The 17,653-nt window shown below is 39.1% G+C and overlaps 1 protein-coding gene across 1 annotated transcript; it reads left to right on the forward strand.

The window, feature by feature from the left end:
• The first annotated feature begins 243 nt into the window (after positions 1 to 243).
• On the forward strand, positions 244 to 1,470 carry LOC145163621 (uncharacterized). Its single transcript, XM_079082436.1, has 2 exons — positions 244 to 814; positions 911 to 1,470. The coding sequence occupies exons 1-2, from the start codon at positions 244 to 246 to the stop codon at positions 1,468 to 1,470; spliced, it is 1,131 nt and encodes a 376-aa protein (XP_078938562.1).
• The last annotated feature ends 16,183 nt before the right edge of the window (positions 1,471 to 17,653 follow it).

Below are 17,653 nucleotides of genomic sequence, written 5' to 3' on the forward strand. Positions count from 1 at the left end.
CTTCTCAAACCGAAAAGAACCCAAAATGTCAATGTGGTGACCTTGAGAAGTGGCAAACAAACCGGGGAAAGTAGTTCAAAGAAGAATCCAAGGGATGAAGAGGAAGAAATAGAAGTCATTCCCATTGAAGAACCTATAGTCAAGAATGCACAAGCCGGAGCCCCAAAGAAGACAACCCCTTTAGTGACTCCAATAGCCACTCAACCGCCATTCCTATCCCAACTTGCAACTTCAAAGAAGAACATGGAGGAGAAAGAGATTTTGGACACCTTCCGTAAGGTGGAAGTAAACATTCCTTTGCTTGATGCAATCAAACAAATTCCTAGATATGCAAAGTTTTTGAAAGAACTTTGTACCAACAAGAGGAAGTTGAAGGGAAATGAGAAAATTTCTATGAATGAAAACGCATCTGCGGTTTTACAAAGGAAGCTTCCACTTAAGTGTAAAGATCCGGGAATGTTTACGGTTCCTTGCAAGATAGGAGATGTCACTTTTAGTAGTGTCATGATTGACCTTGGTGCTTCCATTAATGCCATGCCCTATTCGGTGTATGAATCATTGAATGTTGGTCCTTTAAGTGAAACCGGTGTCATAATCTCTCTTGCGGATAAGTCAAGTGTCTTTCCTAGAGGTGTTTTGGAAGATGTCCTAGTACAAGTGAACCAATTAGTCTTCCCGGCGGATTTCTATGTGATTGATCTAGATGAACAAGTGTCCTCAAAGTCGGGTATAACTTTACTTGAGAGACCATTCTTGAAGACGGATAGAACAAAGATTGATGTGTATGCGGGAAGCTTAACAATGGAGTTTGATGGTGAAACAATAAGTTTTAACATTTATGATGCTATGAGATATCCTAGTGATGTTTCGTCCTTGTGTTTTGTTGGTGTTATTGAACCATTAACCCAAGAGTTGTTCGAGTTTTCTAATAGTGACACGTTGGAGATGGTTTTGAGCAAAGGGTTTGATTGTGGGAAATTAGCCAAGAAGTTGAAGCTCTACTCACTAGACCCCGAAGTTGAGAGATTGGTTAACAATTTGGAGATCAACAAGACCACTCAATTTAGTGTGAAGCAAGTTGAATTACCTCAAACTCACACAAGATTACCACCCTCCCTTGTTCAACCGCCGGAATTAGAATTGAAGGTCCTTCCTCAACATTTGAAGTATGCGTACTTAGGAAACAACAAGACTCTTCCGGTCATCATTTCAAATCACTTAACCGAATCTGAAGAAGAGCAACTCCTCAAGGTGTTGAAGGAACACAAGGAAGCCATGGGTTGGACGATTGCGGATATCAAGGGATTGACCCCCTCCACTTGTATGCACAAGATCTTGATGGAGGATGAATGCAAGCCGAGTCGGGATACGCAAAGAAGATTGAACCCGCCTATGATGGAAGTTGTGAAGAAAGAGATTTTGAAGCTACTTGATGCGGGGATGATCTATCCAATCTCGGATAGCAAATAGGTGAGCCCGGGGCAAGTCGTTCCAAAGAAGACGGGAATCACGGTAGTCAAGAACAACGAAGGTATGATGGTCCCCACCCGCATGCAAAACGGGTGGAGAGTATGTATTGACTACCGCAAACTCAATGCAAGCACAAGAAAAGATCATTTTCCATTACCTTTCATCGACCAAATGTTAGAAAGGTTGGCCGGGAAATCACATTATTGTTGTCTAGACGGGTACTCTGGTTTTCACCAAATCCCGGTGGCACCAGAAGACCAATAAAAGACAACATTTACATGTCCATTTGACACTTTCGCATACCGGAGAATGCCATTTGGATTGTGTAACGCCCCGAACACTTTCCAACGTTGCATGGTTAGTATCTTTTCCGAATATGTCGAAAACATAATTGAGGTTTTTATGGATGACTTTACGGTATATGGGAACTCGTTTCAAGAATGTTTGACCAATCTCACCAAAATTTTGAAAAGATGCATTGAAACAAATTTGGTTTTAAATTTTGAGAAGTGTCATTTCATGGTGAGTCAAGGTCTCATTTTGGGTCATATTGTGTCAAAGAAAGGAATTGAGGTAGATAAGGCTAAGATATATGTTATTCAAAGCTTACCTTACCCGACTTGTGTTCGGGAAGTTCGTTCCTTTTTGGGCCATGCAGGTTTCTACCGGAGATTCATCAAAGATTTTTCGAAGATAACAAGACCAATGTGTCAACTCTTGCAAAAGGATGTTGTTTTCGAGTTCAATGAGGCGTGCAAAGAAGCTTTCGACAAGCTCAAAGAGTTGCTTACATCCGCCCCCATCATGCAAGCACCAAATTGGGATCTCCCCTTCGAGATCATGTGTGATGCAAGCAACTATGCAATAGGCGCCGTTTTGGGTCAAAAGAATGGACGAGCCTCCCACGTGATCTACTATGCATCGAGAACACTAGACAATGCTCAAAGCAACTACTCTACTACGAAGAAGGAGCCATTGGCCATAGTGTTCGCCTTGGAGAAATTTAGACAATACCTACTTGGTACCAAGGTCATTGTGTATTCGGATCACGCAGCTCTTAAGTACTTGATGACAAAGAAAGATGCAAATCCTAGACTCATACGATGGATTTTATTGTTACAAGAATTTGATTTGGAAATCCGGGACAAGAGTGGATGTGAGAATCTCGTTGCCAATCACCTGAGCCGGATCACTTCAAATGAAACTCCTTTCCCGTTAAGGGACGAGTTTCCGGATGAGCATCTCTTTTTCCCTTACTCAATCTACTCCATGGTATGCCGATATCGTTAACTTTTTGGTCACGAAAAGGTGTCCCGACACATTGACACGTGCTCAAAAAGACAAGCTCAAAAGTGATGCAAAATACTATGTGTGGGATGAACCTTATTTGTGGAAACATTGTCCCGATCAAATTATTAGGCGATGTGTGCCCCAACAAGAGCATCAATCCATTTTACAATTTTGTCATGAACTTGCTTGTGGGGGACACTTCGGACCTAACCGGACCTTGAGAAAGGTCCTTGAGTGTGGACTATTTTGGCCAACCATGTCACGCGATTGTTACTTGTTTTTCAAAAGTTGTGAACGGTGCCAAAGGACGGGAAACATTTCACATAAAAATCAAATGCCACAAAATCCAATCCTTGTTTGTGAAGTTTTTGACGTATGAGGGATTGATTTCATGGGCCCATTTCCCTTTTCGTTTGGCAACGTTTACATCTTGCTCGTGGTTGACTATGTTTCTAAGTGGGTTGAAGCCAAAGCTACACGATCGGATAATGCCAAAACGGTTATCGAGTTTTTGAAGTCTAATGTTTTTGTGAGATTTGGTGTGCCTAGGGCCTTGATCAGCGATAGGGGGACGTATTTTTGCAACAAGATGATGGAGACTTTATTGAAGAAGTACAACGTGACCCATCGTGTCTCAACCGCCTACCACCCCCAAACTAATGGTCAAGCGGAAGTTTCGAATCGCGATGTGAAGAGTATTCTTGAGAAGACGGAAAATCCCTCAAGGAAATATTGGAGTTTAAGGCTTGATGATGCCTTATGGGTCTATCGGACCACTTACAAGACCCCGATAGGAATGTCGCCCTTTAGGTTGGTTTTCGGAAAGCCATGTCATCTACCCGTCGAATTAGAGCACCGTGCATTTTGGGCGGTCAAGCAATGTAATTACAATATTTATGAGGCGGGTAGGCAAAGGAAGCTTCAACTTCAAGAGTTGGAGGAGTTGAGAAATGACTCCTATGAAAACTCAAGAATTTACAAGGAGAGAACAAAGCTTTTCCATGACAAGTCCATTACCCGCAAGCATTTCGAGCCGGAACATAGGGTTTTGCTTTACCATTCGCGATTGAAATTATTTCCTGGAAAGTTGAGGTCAAGATGGATGGGTCCATTTGTTGTGCTAAAAGTCTTTGAGCACGGAGCGGTTGAGATCCAGAGTGAAGAAACGGGGCAAAATCTTTAAAGTCAATGGGCATCGTTTGAAACCTTTCTATGAAGGTTTTAACGCAAATGTCCTAGATGTCATCCAATTGGATGCCCCGGTGTACTGAAATCAACAGGGAAGCACGTCTCGCCAAAGACATTAAAGAGGGGCATTTTTGGAAAACTAAAAGTTTTCATCTTTTCTAGTTCCGAATAAATGTCGTAGATGGACCATTTTTGCATTTAACATCTCTTCTTCTTCCTTCTTGTGGTAAAAGAATGTTGGATTTGAAGACCCGGTGTTCGTATTGGTTAAAGAGCAAAAATTGGGAAAAATGGCAACAGAACTCACGCGGACCGCGTGTACTCGAGGTCTTGTCCGTGTTAATAAACAAATGGACCGCATGTGGTCCCCTAAACTGTCCGCGTCCATTTTCAGAAGACAGAAGACTTTCAAGCCAATTCACGCGGACCGCGTGTACTCGTGGGTCCGTCCGCGTGGGTTATTAAAACGGACCGCGTATCATCCCCAGTTCGTCCACGTGTAAATGATGCAAGACAGTCTAGTTTGAGGTTTATTCACGCGGACCGCGTGTACTCGCGTCCGCGTCCGCGTGAGTTGTTGACCAGCGTTGACCCGCTTTTGACCAGGTTTGACCGCAACTTAAACACTCTAATACTCCAGCCGGCCCTTCCTTCCTTCCCACTTCTTCTTCTTCCTTTCCCTTAACCTCCATTAGAGCACCTCCATCTCCACCACTAAAACTCAGTTTCCGATCAAACCGCCGGTCGGAATTCCGCGAGACCACCGCCATTCTTTACTAATTTCCGAGCTCTACAAACCCCACTAAAAAACCGGTCCGATCTGTTGCTGTAACTCAGGGCGCCACCACCACTCAACCGCCACTTTCCGGCCGTTTTCCGGCCAACTCCGTCCACCTCTCGCGATTCCGACACCACGATTGTGCTCCCCTTGGACAAGGCTACAAACCCCACCAAAAATATCTCTCAAAGCTCGCCGGAAAATGTTGCCGGAATTTCAAGCCATTGCCGAATTCATCGGGTTTTCGCGGTAAATTGCTTCTCACGAGATATTGAACAAAGCTTTAAGCTTGGGGTGGAGAGTTGCAAGATTTTCAAATCCCGATTTTTCGCGCGCAAATTTTGAACTTTCAACAAAAACGGGTACTTTCTTTCCTTTATTTTAATTGATCAATATGCATGTCTCTGAACCACAATTCATATGCTGTTGCATCAAATGAGTTTAGGAATTATTTCTTGCTTTGATTGTTGAACTGCTTTAGAAGTCCATAGGGAGTCGGTTGGTGATTTGGATTGAAATATCGTTTGTTGAGATTGTGGTTCGTGTAGTGGTTATTTTTCGTGCAGGTAGTCCATGTCTACATCTAGGAAGCGCCCGACTGCTGCCCGAGGCAAAGCCCCGACTAGAAATCAAAATGATGCGCCCGACATTCCAAGATTTCGGGTTGCCAAGGCGGCCGAAAACTACATGAAAAGCCTGCCTAGAAAGGTTGCATCCACCAAGTTCGTGTGCAAACCCACGCTTATCTCATTAGGGGTTCTTAAAGGGGTCACCCAATTGTTCCGTAACATTGGGTGGGAAAACCTTCTCAATCTCATGGCACACACTTACGAGCTCCCTACTAGAGAGTTTCTTGCCGATTGCGGATACGATAGCGAAAAAAGAAAGGCCGCATTATAACTTCTAGGGGACCGAAGGTACATCAATTTTGCAACAATAAACGACATCTTGAGCTTGCCTTCTTCAAACACATCCACAGTTTTCGACGTCTTACCTGCTGAGTTCAATCATGAGACCTTTTGGATGGAAATCACCGGGGGTATCTTTTCATGTGTCGGTCGGGATAAAACAACATCCATCATTCACCCGTGCCTCCGCATTGCCCATCGCATCTTGGTGTGTACGGTTTTTGTCTGCAAAGAAGCCGGCCAAGTCACCAAAAATGAGCTCTTCTTCCTTTGGTGCATGATGCGACGCGAAAACCCACCAATCTCGGACTTTGCTTCGTTCTTTTTCCATAAATGCGCACTCATGAGAACCAAAACGTCCGGCGACATTTGCATTGGGGAATTTGTCACCCTTTTGGCTCGCGGTCTTGACATCGAGCTCCCAGACGAATACCAGCCTGTTGACAACAAAAATCTTTTGGATGAGCGCGCTCTCATAAACATGCACCACATCCGCCGAAGGAACAGGAGCAGCTTCACATGGTATTGTCCTCAAGGGGTCGAATATCTCATTCTTCCCGACCCTCGAGTCATCAACTTCACCTTCCACGATCGCACTCAGTGGAGACTCGCAAGGACCATCACTCAGTCAGTCAATGAGGATGTGCTCCAGGATCAAGATGATGACGAGATGCATGTGGAAGACGAGCCTGACGATGAGCCCACCCATGGTCCACAGCACGCCCAGCCCCAAGCACCTCCCGGATATTACCCGCTTCCCCCCCAATTTTGCCGAACGGTTCGAGACTCTTTGCATCTCCAACCAAATCATGTCCCAACAGATGCACCATATGTGGGGGTGGCACCAGTCCCAAAACCATTTCGAGAACATCCCACTTCCACCTCCCTATCCATACCCTCCCCCACCCACCCTTATCCCCCTCCACCTTACCCCTACCCCTACCCCCAATACCCATATCCTCCTCCCGATCCCCCGATTTAGGTACTTTCTCCTCGCCCCAAGCATTGAGGACAATGCTTATTTCTAAGCTTGGGGTGGGGTATTCCCTTTTCTTTTTAATTTATCATGCATTTTAATTAGGTTACATAACATTTTAGTATAAATTGCATCCATTTTTTTTATAAAAGTCCACAAAGATTTTATTTTTCTTCTTTTTCACTTTTATTTTTGCATGGCATTTAGCCTAGGGCATAAGCATTCATGCACTTTTGTTATCTCTTTATTCTCATCTCCGAACATCTTTACTTGAAAGACACGACGCACCTTAAATACAATTCTTTTGGAAACTCACATAACAAATAAGAAACGCTCTTAGGGACTTTCAGTTGTTGCTTCTTCTATTATATATACGTGGGGAGAGAGTGCAAGTAGTTGTGCATATGAATCGACTCATGTCAAGTGTGGCATAAGTAGGGGGACAACTTAGCCTCGAGCCGACTAGTCCCTCACTTGTATTTTTCTCACAAGCCACAATCAAACCCCAAAGAAAGGAATAAAAACTAGATTGTGCTATTTTGAGATCTTTAGTGTCTAACTGCTACAATTCACATCATATCTCATTACTTTATGATTTAGACACATTTTTCCCACTTGATCTCGAATTAGCCTTAGTGTAGTTGTGCTCGTTTGGCCTCTTGTTTGGGTTAGACTTAGATTCTGCTTATAGTTGTATATAGTTTTGTATTCTTTTAGGCTATACCTGTAAAACTCCTGTCGTAAACCAAAAAAGTGAGTCTAAAAAATAATAATAATAATAATAAAGGAGAGACAACTACCCCTTTTCTAGTTTTGTTTTGTTTTATGAGTCAAAAGTAAACTGTTTCAAAAGTATCGTTCGAAAAGTTTTGCGTCAATTTACTAAAAAAAAAAGGTTCAATAAAGTCTAGTATTTAGTTCGTGCACTTGAAATTTCATATGTAACCAATTTGTTGGAGAAGTCAAACTTTTGATATTTTGTGGAATTTGAACCTTATGTTTGTTGGTTCTAGTCTTTAGAAGTTAAAAAAACAAAAAAAAATTAGTTTTGAAAAGTCGGATATTATCCCAATCATAAAATGCGAGTGTAGTTATATATTTTTAATATTTTCTTCTTTGTGTCTTAAGTATTTGTATTTGTTTTTGTAACATGTCTTTGGGGTTTTGTTGTCCAAAAAAAAAAGAAGGCCGGGCCACGGAGTTGTATCAATTTGTTTGCTTTTGTAAATTTTAGTTTTTCGGATTCTAGCTCATGTAATTAGCTTCTAGTTTGATGTTTTTCTAGTTAGATTTCATTTTTGTTGGCAACTACGATGGCGCCCTTCACTCATCGCGTGCTCGACTCTTCGCTCTACATGGATCATATTTTGGTGGAAGCACTTACTCTTCTAGATGATTGTAGTTTGCCAACTTTTGTACATAGCTCGCTCCTTGCCATTTTTGGCTCGATTTATCTTTTTTCTAGGTTTTATTTCTTGACGTGGGGTTGAAGTTTTGAGGAGTGAGGAACATTCTAACCGAGGGACACTTTCTCATGGCTAGTGGGCTAGATCGGACCACGAAACAATGTCACATAAACCATACTAGTGAAGTATGCATGCTCGTTTTGCATCTTGATCAACATGTATCCCTTGCTAGAAAGGTAACAAAAGCTCGTCCCCCAAAGTGATTCTTACCCCTAAAAATGAATTATATGTTTTTATTTTAAGGGCGTGTTGTGAATTTCCACCTAAGATGTTCATTCTTTTTTCTTTCTAGGATAGTTCATCCCAAGTTCATTTTAGACTTGTCTTACTTGAGGACGAGTAAGGTTTAAGCTTGGGGTGATTTGATAGTTTCATTTTATTTACTTCTTTTTATAGTTTATTTTAGCACATTCCATCTCATTTTAGTTAACCTTCATGCATATTTTCTCTTTTTGTTATTTTTCTCCTTTACCGGGTGCTTTCCAGTCTTTTGAGTTTATTTGCAGGATTTATCGAAGACTATTTGTCATTGGAGGTATGGAAGGAGTGCGCGACTATTAGGGGCTTCCAATTTGTTCGTGAACTTGAAGTGTGGCGATTGGGCTCGGTGTCAGTACAAGCGGGATGCGCGTTGGATTTTATATTGGATGAGGACTCGAGTTGAGGAGGATTAAAGAGGCATTGGACCATCATTGGAGGCTTTGGAATAACATAATTGGGCTACCAAGAGTTATGCATGTGGGCTGAAGTGTGAATGAGAAGATTGGGCTAGATTGTATGTTAAATGGCCCAAGTCCCACATTCAGCGTGACCCATGCGGTCCGCGTGGACCCATACGCGGTCCGCGTGAATTGTGCTGACTTGATTCCGAGTTTTGACTTGTTGACTCTACTTGTGGAAAGTTGGTGGGTAGCTTTTGTGCAACTTTTTGAATCCGAAAATGAACCTTATCTGCTGGAGTTTTGGAGCATTTTTCATTATCATCACTTGAAGAACACACACAATTCTCTCTCAAGAAGGCATTGGAGAAGAAGTTGAAGAATTGAAGATTGGTGTTATTTTCTTTCCATCTTGCAACTAGAACAATGTTTGGTATCACTAAACTTTCTTGTATTTCTATGGTTTTGGTCATGCTTGGCTAGATTTTCATTTGGTTGACTTGGATGTAATTGCTTGAATGTTTTGGTTATTTTGAAGAATTCCATGAACTTGTGTTGAATATCTATGATTATATTTTCTATGAAAACTTCCTTCATGTTTATATATCTCTAGTCATGAATATTGATTTGTGAATGTTATTTTTGTTGGTTAAATTCTTGGCTAAGTAATGGGTCTTTAATTTAACAAGCAACAATTAATTTAAATGTTTGTTTTCATTTCATTTAGACTAAGAAAATATTTTCTCCATAGTGGTAATGAAAGCAATAGATTACTCTTTGGATTTGGTGACTCTTAAAACCTAATGCTAATTGATTTTCACAAAATTACATGCTTCATTAGCTTTGTGACTTTGATTTAGGAAATGTACTATGAGCTTCTCTAGTCATTTTAATACAAAAGAAGAGTTGAGGCAAGTTATGCTTATAAATTGCTATAGCGAAGTTAGATTATAAACAAAAGTATTGCACCTTGGTATTCTCATGATTATTTAACGAAATATTCAAGTAATGAAAGTCCAAAGTCAACCATCTTTCTCTTATTGATTTTACATCAAAATCTTGCTTTTGTTAAATTGTCCCTTTAAATCATAGTTTAATTCTAGTTTGTTTCAAGTATTTCAAAACACCAAAACCCCCATTTTTAATTTATTGTCATTTTCCAAGTATTTTTACAAAGAGATTTTTCATAGAGATATTAAATTGAACCAATCTCCGTGGATTCGATCCCTTTTCCACTATAAACTATTTTAGTGTAAAAGATTTAGGGTTATTAATTTTGTTGGCCTCGACAACCACCAAAGACCATGGTCAGCGGTTGAATTGGCGTGGGAAGTGTTGTAAGACTGCGGGATAGCCGTAATATTCATCAGCAGCCAGATAGCATGGAAGGTGTTGTAAGACTGGGGGATAGCCGTTGCATTCACCAGCGTCCAGATAGCATGGGGAATGTGGTAAGACTGTGGGGTGGCCCGTAGCATTAGTCAGCAGACAGTGTAGAAGTGTTGTAAGACTGCGGGGTGACCCGTAGCATTCACTAGTTAGCAGGTAGTGTAGAAGTGTTGTAAGACTGCAGTGTAGCCCGTAACATTCACTAGTTGGCAGATAGAGAGAGGTGTTATAAGACAGCAGGGTGGCCCGTAGCATTCACTAGTTGGCAGATAGATTAGAAACGTTGTAAGACTGCGGGGGTGGCCCGTAGCATTCTTTAGTTAGCCGCTAGTATAGTGGTATAGTAAGACTGCAGGGGTGGCCCGTAGCATTCACTGTGGTCAGTTAGTATGGGAGTTTTGTAAGACTGCGGGGTGGCCCGTAGCATTCACCCATCCCTATTCGACAATGAGAATGTGACAGATTTGTGATTCACTCACGAATTCCTTCAAATGATTTAGGCCAGGGCGGGTCAACCGCACGAATGTGAGTAGGCCACAATATGATCAGATTTGGGAAACGGTAGGTCGTTGGAGACCAGGCGTGATGTAAGACTACAGTGGTTCTGGTAGCATTCACTTTTCGTGTTAGATTCGATGGTGACAGGTAGTCGGACTGTTATGATCGGGTAGATCATAAGGAATAATGGAGCCATGAGTGGCAATATGGTTAGGGCAGATTTTTATAGCCGAAGTTCTCTTCAGAAGTCACGTGGGGCGAGTGTGAGGTTGCTCTTGGCTAAGAAACCGGGCAGGAATCAGATATTTCGGATAGTGGCAGGCAAGATTGGGATCCAGGGAAGTCATGGTTAATATGGAAAGCAGCTAGACGGCGGTATGGTATTCCGAGTAGCGACAATGACTTGGGATCCTTATGTGGAGTAGTTGTTGACCGGGAGATTCTAAGCCACTTGCAGTGGGATTAAATAATCTTAGAGTAATCGATTTGACTCTCCTGCGTAACTCTTGTTTGAGTCTAACCGTTGTAGAGATGGATCCTCTACTTGAAGGATTATTTAGACTATAGGTTAAGACGGACGTTCGGCATCTGGATATGGTAAGTGCATTCATTCAGTTGGTAACATCGAGATAATCAAGACCGTAAGTGGTTGTTCGATCAATTATTCGATAAGGAATTGGCACGGTAATGGTTGAGCGGGGACGGTCTGTCGAGGAGTCAGACCAATGCAGATTTCAGGTCTCGTAAGGGTAGATGTGGTCCTCTGTAACATATTAATGATTCGTTCTCTTTTGGTTGGGAGAGTTCTATTAGGGTTGGTTTCGGTTGCCTTGGGAAGGTTGTGGTATTCACGGGATTGTGGCTGTGTTGCTCAGGTTGCCTGGTATGCCGGTGATGGTAGTGCATGATTTTTTGGACGAAATCTAATTTAAGTGGGGGAGAGTTGTAAAACCTTGTTCCGAATCAATTCCTAATTCGAGGCTGTGGCCCGAAGAGCGGTCATCATAAGGATTACGGCCTTTGAAAAGGTAGGATTTAGGCTTATTTGGATGTGGGTAAAGTAGATTTGTGATCCAATATGTAACGACCCAAAAATCAGGGGTAAAAATTGTTGGATTAATGTCTAAGTCCATAACTATAATTGGTAAGACTTGACCCGACCCAGCATGGTCCATTTGGGTTGCATGGCATCGGGACAATTGGATAGACAAGATGAGGAAAAAGGATACTAGTGATTTATATTAATATATTATAAGTTCTAATATATTAATATATAATCATATTATTTAATTAGTATTGATCAAGAATTAATTTATAATTAATTAAGTGATCAAAATGAACTAATTAAATATGGACTCTAAGATATATGTGTGTGATGGGCCAAGTTCATTTAGGTTAGGCTAAGATTTCATGGATAGTCCATGGAGTGTTTAACCCATGGATCATATGAAATGAAAGGTCATGGGTATTAGGGTTTAACCCTAATCTCCACACTATATAAAGATGTCCTTGGTTGGTGAAATGGGACTAGTGTGTGTACACAAAAGGGCAAGGCCGATTTCACTAGAGAGAACCAAAGTATCCTTATTCTCAAGGTTATTCCAAGTGTTCATGGTGTTGTGTGAACCATTTGAGGTGTCACACTTGGGGCACTAGGCACTCAAGCTTCATGAAGACAAGTTACATCAAAAAAAGGTATGTATTCTATCTATTTTATTACCCAAGTATATGATATTTGTATGCTAGTATAGGGTAATATCTTGGAAACTTCATATTTGAATTTATAATAGAAAAAACATAGATCCAAGGTATTTAGGGTTGTATGTGCACCATAGGATGTTGTAGTATACTAAAACCCAACAGTGGTATCAGAGCCATGGGTTGTTTTCTGTTATATTCATGCAAATGTTTGATTTTCAAAGTTGAAAAAAAAAGGAAAAAAAAAACATGAAGTTTGTCAAATTTTAAGATAATTACTTGTTTTGTGAAAAACTAATTATTTGTAAAATTTGAATCATTTGCTATATGAGTTGAATTAGGTCAAATTTAGTAAAAGATAAAATGATATGATTATTTTATTAGTTTTAAAAGTTTGATCTAAATGTTTTAAGGAGTTACAAATTTTGTCATAAAATTTTGGAGCTCAAAAAGTTTTTTTTAAAGTTGTGATCTTATGTGTTTTGAAGCCTCCATAAGTTATGGATATGAAAATGTTTTAAAAAAAATTGATTCAAAGTTTTTATGGAGTTACAAAATTTGGTGTTAATGTTTTAAAGAATTCCATAACTTATTCTTAAGTTATGGAACATGAAAAGTTTCATCATAAAACAAGCATTTAACTCCATAAGTTATAGATTACCAAAAGTTCTATGTTTCCTTGATTTATGAGTTAGTTTAGATTAATGGAAAAAAAAATTGTGTTTTAGTTGTTTTCAATCCTAATTAATCTAAAAGTTGTTCATAAAATGTGTTTTTTTTGTAACTTGTCCTCAAGTTATATGAAAAGTCACATTTATGAATCTTAAAAGCTCATAAATATGCCTTAGGTTACAAAAAAAATGAAGAGTATTTTCTTATAAATTGTTTTTATGGCTCCATAACTTGTCCTCAAGTTATGGATGTCCAAGAGTTTCTTCATTAAAGGTTTTAAAGCTTTACTTAAAACTCATAAGTTATGAAAATCCAAGAGTTTTGAATAGTTTCAAAACTTGCCCTCAAGTTTTGGAATTTGAAAAGTTATCTATAATGAATACTTTAATTCCAAGTTAAGCCCTTAGAATTTTAAAAGTTAAAATTCAACCCTTATACTTTATAATATTATAAGTTAATAATATATATATATATATATATATATATATATATATATATGTATAAGAGCAAGTCAGTCTTACCATTAGTAGGCCTCATTCACGAAGCCGGTCTATAAGGGGGTATAAGGTTGTTGCCTATAAAATGGCAGCTTAATGGGTGTCCACTCTCACCCACCGCTTCCTTGACTGGTGGAGGGTCGTTAGCCGAACAGGTAGGACAAGGACTATAATTCTCCCTTCATTAAAAGTATTAATGATAAATACTAAGTAACTAAACACTTATAAATTCCCAATCTTAGTTACTTAGGAAAATGTGAATAAGGTGCTAATCCATGAAATTACACTTTGCACTTTGCTTAAACCGTTAGTGGAGCGTGTGTGCTTAACCGGCATACTAACCTGGATTTAACAAGGTAGGCAAAGGGTAACTTAATATTTATCATAGTATCGGTGGAGCTCGTGTGGTTAACCGGCACATCGATTGAGGGGTAAATATTAAGGGTACCAAGTATATTTGCATGGTTACTTCACACCTTGTTTTGTGATCCTCGGCATCCCAGTCACAAAACCTGAAGGGCACACTCGAGATTGAAACATGTCATTGAAAAGTTCAATGAATCTCAAAAGATCTAGGAGTTTCAAATCCAATTAAAACTTAATTATATTTCATTTTTCATGGTGGAAATTGGTAAATCGTCATTTACCTACCTTCAACTATTTTATAACTCGGATTACGGCATCCCTCTTCCAGTTATAAATAGGTTGTTGGATCCTAGCCTTAATATTTCATGTTGGGTGTTATATTAAGGACTTTAAATCAACTATCTTGAATATCTCCCAAAAGATGTCTAGCTCAGACATCTATGATCTTCCCAAATCTCTTGGAACTTTACTTCCTCCACCTCCTCCAATTATTCTCCCTAACCCACAAGTTCAAAGGTCACTAAATCCCTATTGGCAAGCAAGGTCTATGTGTGATCGCATCTTGGAGATGAAGTCGCATATTGACAAGCCGGGAGAGTTGGGTGTCAAAGTCTTAAGAAGGTTGGATGTTCAATCACTTTCTAAGTCACTTAGTAAGTTCCTTTGGGACTACTATGAAACAGACTATGACATGACCCTTAATGATCTTATATATTTGCTTGGTCAGCAATGATTTGAGGACTAGTAAAGAAAATTGATTAGGAGATCAACTTCCCAATGGACATTGACAATGGTAACATTGGATATCTAGAAAATCCTTCTCATCCCAAAGAAAGGGTTCGACCATAGTCAACTAGGTTGACCAAATGGTAAAGAAAAAGGCTAAGTCTGCGATAGTCCCATGTACCATTCCCACTGAGTCCATATGTTTCTCTTGCCAAATGAAGGGGCATTGATTGCGAAGCTGCCTATTTACCTGAAAGATCATAAGGTTGATCAAGTCAAGAAGTTTGACTCTGCTTCAGGTAAAGTTCACTATCTAACTCTGTTAAGTTTCTATTCTGAGATTCTTATTACATGATGTGACTTGGTCACATGTTGATGTTTTAAGAATCAAAGAAAAGTGAAGAAACTTAAAGGAAGTATATGCTGATTCTGATCGCGAAGATGGTTTTCGATCGCATGGTTCGGTGATCATAATTTTGAGCTGTTGCTTAGGAGTTATGATATATTGCTTAGGAATAGATAACAACAAGTTTTTCATATGCATTTGCATTGTAAGGATAAGTTTTTCCGGAAGTTTTAAAATAAAAAAAAACAGTTTTGATTTATTTATTTTAAGTATCCTTACAATGGCATTTGTGAAAAATTGTTGTTTACATGTTTCCATTGATAGCAATATTAGAAAATGGATTTGATTCTTTCATTTGTGGTAGTGTCTAAATTTACCAAATAAGGAAAGTTTCTCATCACCCAAGTTTCAATTGGACCGAAACTTGGAATCATGCAAGTTGTATAGTATGATGAATGAGAAATTTCAGCTTTCGAAAATTAAGACTAATTCCATGTTCACATGTATATGTGAGTCAAGTAAATGACTAAAGGGATCGAGTACACATTCTTGTGCACTGGTCAAGTCCACCACAAATATCGATAAGACTATTCGTCATGATTTACTAAAGTTTAGTAAATATGGTTATACTTACAGGCTTAAGTGTAATTCTGAAGCATTGGAAAAGTCTTGATGTATGGCAGAACGAATGAGAAGAATCAAATTAGGCAGAAAGATAAAAGTTTCTCAAATCTGAAAAGATGGGAGAGTACTTTAGTATCATGTTTTGTGATCATCTTAATGATTTAAGAACCACATCACAATTGGTCTTCTAAGGACATCTTAGTGCATTCTTATGACTAAGAAGAGGAGTCATGAATTGTTGAAATGGTTAAATCAAGAAGATGAGTCATACTTTGTTTCAAAACAAGTCTTAGAGTCATACTCCAAGACTATAAGTTGAGTGACATATCTTAAAGAAGGTTTATAACACTTGTCAAATGTAAGAGTAAAAGTATCCTACTCTTGTACATTTGAAGTTGGTAAGTTGTGATGTTTTGGATTAAACAAAGACCAACTAAGGCCAATTGTGTGAAGTGTTTGTCTTGATAAATAATCCGCACTATCCCTTGAATATTTGACAAGAGAGTCTTATATGTCAAGAGGACATTGGGAGTCTTAAAGGTCTTGAAAGTCTCAAGAACTAATCAAGAGTAAAACCTGAGGTTCTTCACTAGCACACGACTTGAGGTTTATAACCTATCGTGTTGGCATACTTCTATTTCTGTGCCCCTTCCAGTTAAAGATGGTTTTGAATATGAGTTCTTAGAGTTCTCAATTGGTTGCATAACAACTTGGAAGCAATGGCAGGCCCTTGTGCTGCCAGGTGGCAAGAAATTAAGATTTAGTTCAGTCCATATGAGTTTGGATTTGTCACTAACCTTGTCGTGTGATTATGGTTTTGACAGATTCACATGGATAAGAACACATACACCATAAAATCTAAGGGTCATAAGGTTTCTCTCCGATTCATGAAAATGATGGTGAGGAAACACTTCCACCAAGTAGATTTGAAGCAGATGGCAAAAGGTCTAAACAATTGAGACTATGATTACGGCATCCCTTTTCATAGTTCTGAAATTGTTTAGACACACATGCATGCTATCTAAGGAAAGGTGTATGATTTTGATAAAGTCTTATCAAGGCAATCTCGTCTCATAAATCTGAACTTTAGTAAGAATGTCTGTAAAGTATTGACTTCTAAAAGTCCAGCTGATTTCTGACTACGTGTCAAAGCTAGTGGGAGCATAAGTGTTATGCTAATAATCATCATGTTAGTGGGAGCATGATAATTATTGTTAGTGTTGCAAGTTAGCAATGTTAATTATAGAAAACAAAAGTTTCAATTCGGGTTTGAAAAGTTGTTTTGCTATAATTAGGGGAGAGGATTTTATACTTCATTCCAATTCTACAAGCTTAGATTGAGATTTTAATCAACTTTAGTCAAGGATATATATGAATGTTATGTTGGAATGGTTCAACATAAGGAAATTCTATATATGTGGCGTTCTCAAAATTCGATTATGATTACGACATCCCTCTTCATAGTTCGAATTGTGAGAACATGGCAAATAAAATTTTTACATCATGAATCGTGTCCCATTTACTTTGGGTACAAGATCGATTACATGTGCTATAATATTTATCCTTTCTGAATTTTTCCAAATGCCCAGAGGCATTAAGAAGGGAATAGGTCTAGAATTGGATATGACTAAAATGATTAAGCAATTGTCGAGGACAATCTAAGGTTTACCAAAGATTGGTTGCTCAGGGACAGTTGGAAGTATAGTGCTAATTTTGGAAGGACCATATTGACATATTCTGAAAAGAGGCATCTCTTGTTCAGAAGTGATAGTCAAAATGAGAATATGGAGTTGTCTCCATAGATAGAAGCAATCTGTGTAAGATTAGAAAAAACTTAGTGCAAGAAGCATGTTCAAAGCAATGCATACTTTGAACATAAGGCTTTGTGTCCACGGAGTAGGTCTTCATTGGAATACTCTGTAATGGTTGTTGACAAGTCTTTGTGACTTTGTACACATTCATTGCAAGAGGGTAGTGCATTTAAGTTTAAAGCCTAACAAGATTTCGATTTGGGAGTGTGAAATTAGAATCATTGAAAGTTTGGTCAATTGGTTTATTTCACAAAGTAAGGATTATAGACAAACATAGAGTGCATACTTGGT

Source organism: Lactuca virosa, chromosome 3 (assembly GCF_052849685.1).
Source record: "Lactuca virosa cultivar CGN04683 chromosome 3, Lactuca_virosa_CGN04683_v6, whole genome shotgun sequence".
In the NCBI taxonomy this organism is placed as follows: Eukaryota; Viridiplantae; Streptophyta; class Magnoliopsida; order Asterales; family Asteraceae; genus Lactuca; species Lactuca virosa.

Coding starts and splice junctions, on each gene's coding strand:
- LOC145163621 (XM_079082436.1), top strand. CDS start 244: ATGGAGGAGAAAGAGATTTTGGACACCTTCCGTAAGGTGGAAGTAAAC. Junction 815..910: donor CTTAACAATGGAGTTTGATG/GTGAAACAATAA, acceptor CATTAACCCAAG/AGTTGTTCGAGTTTTCTAAT.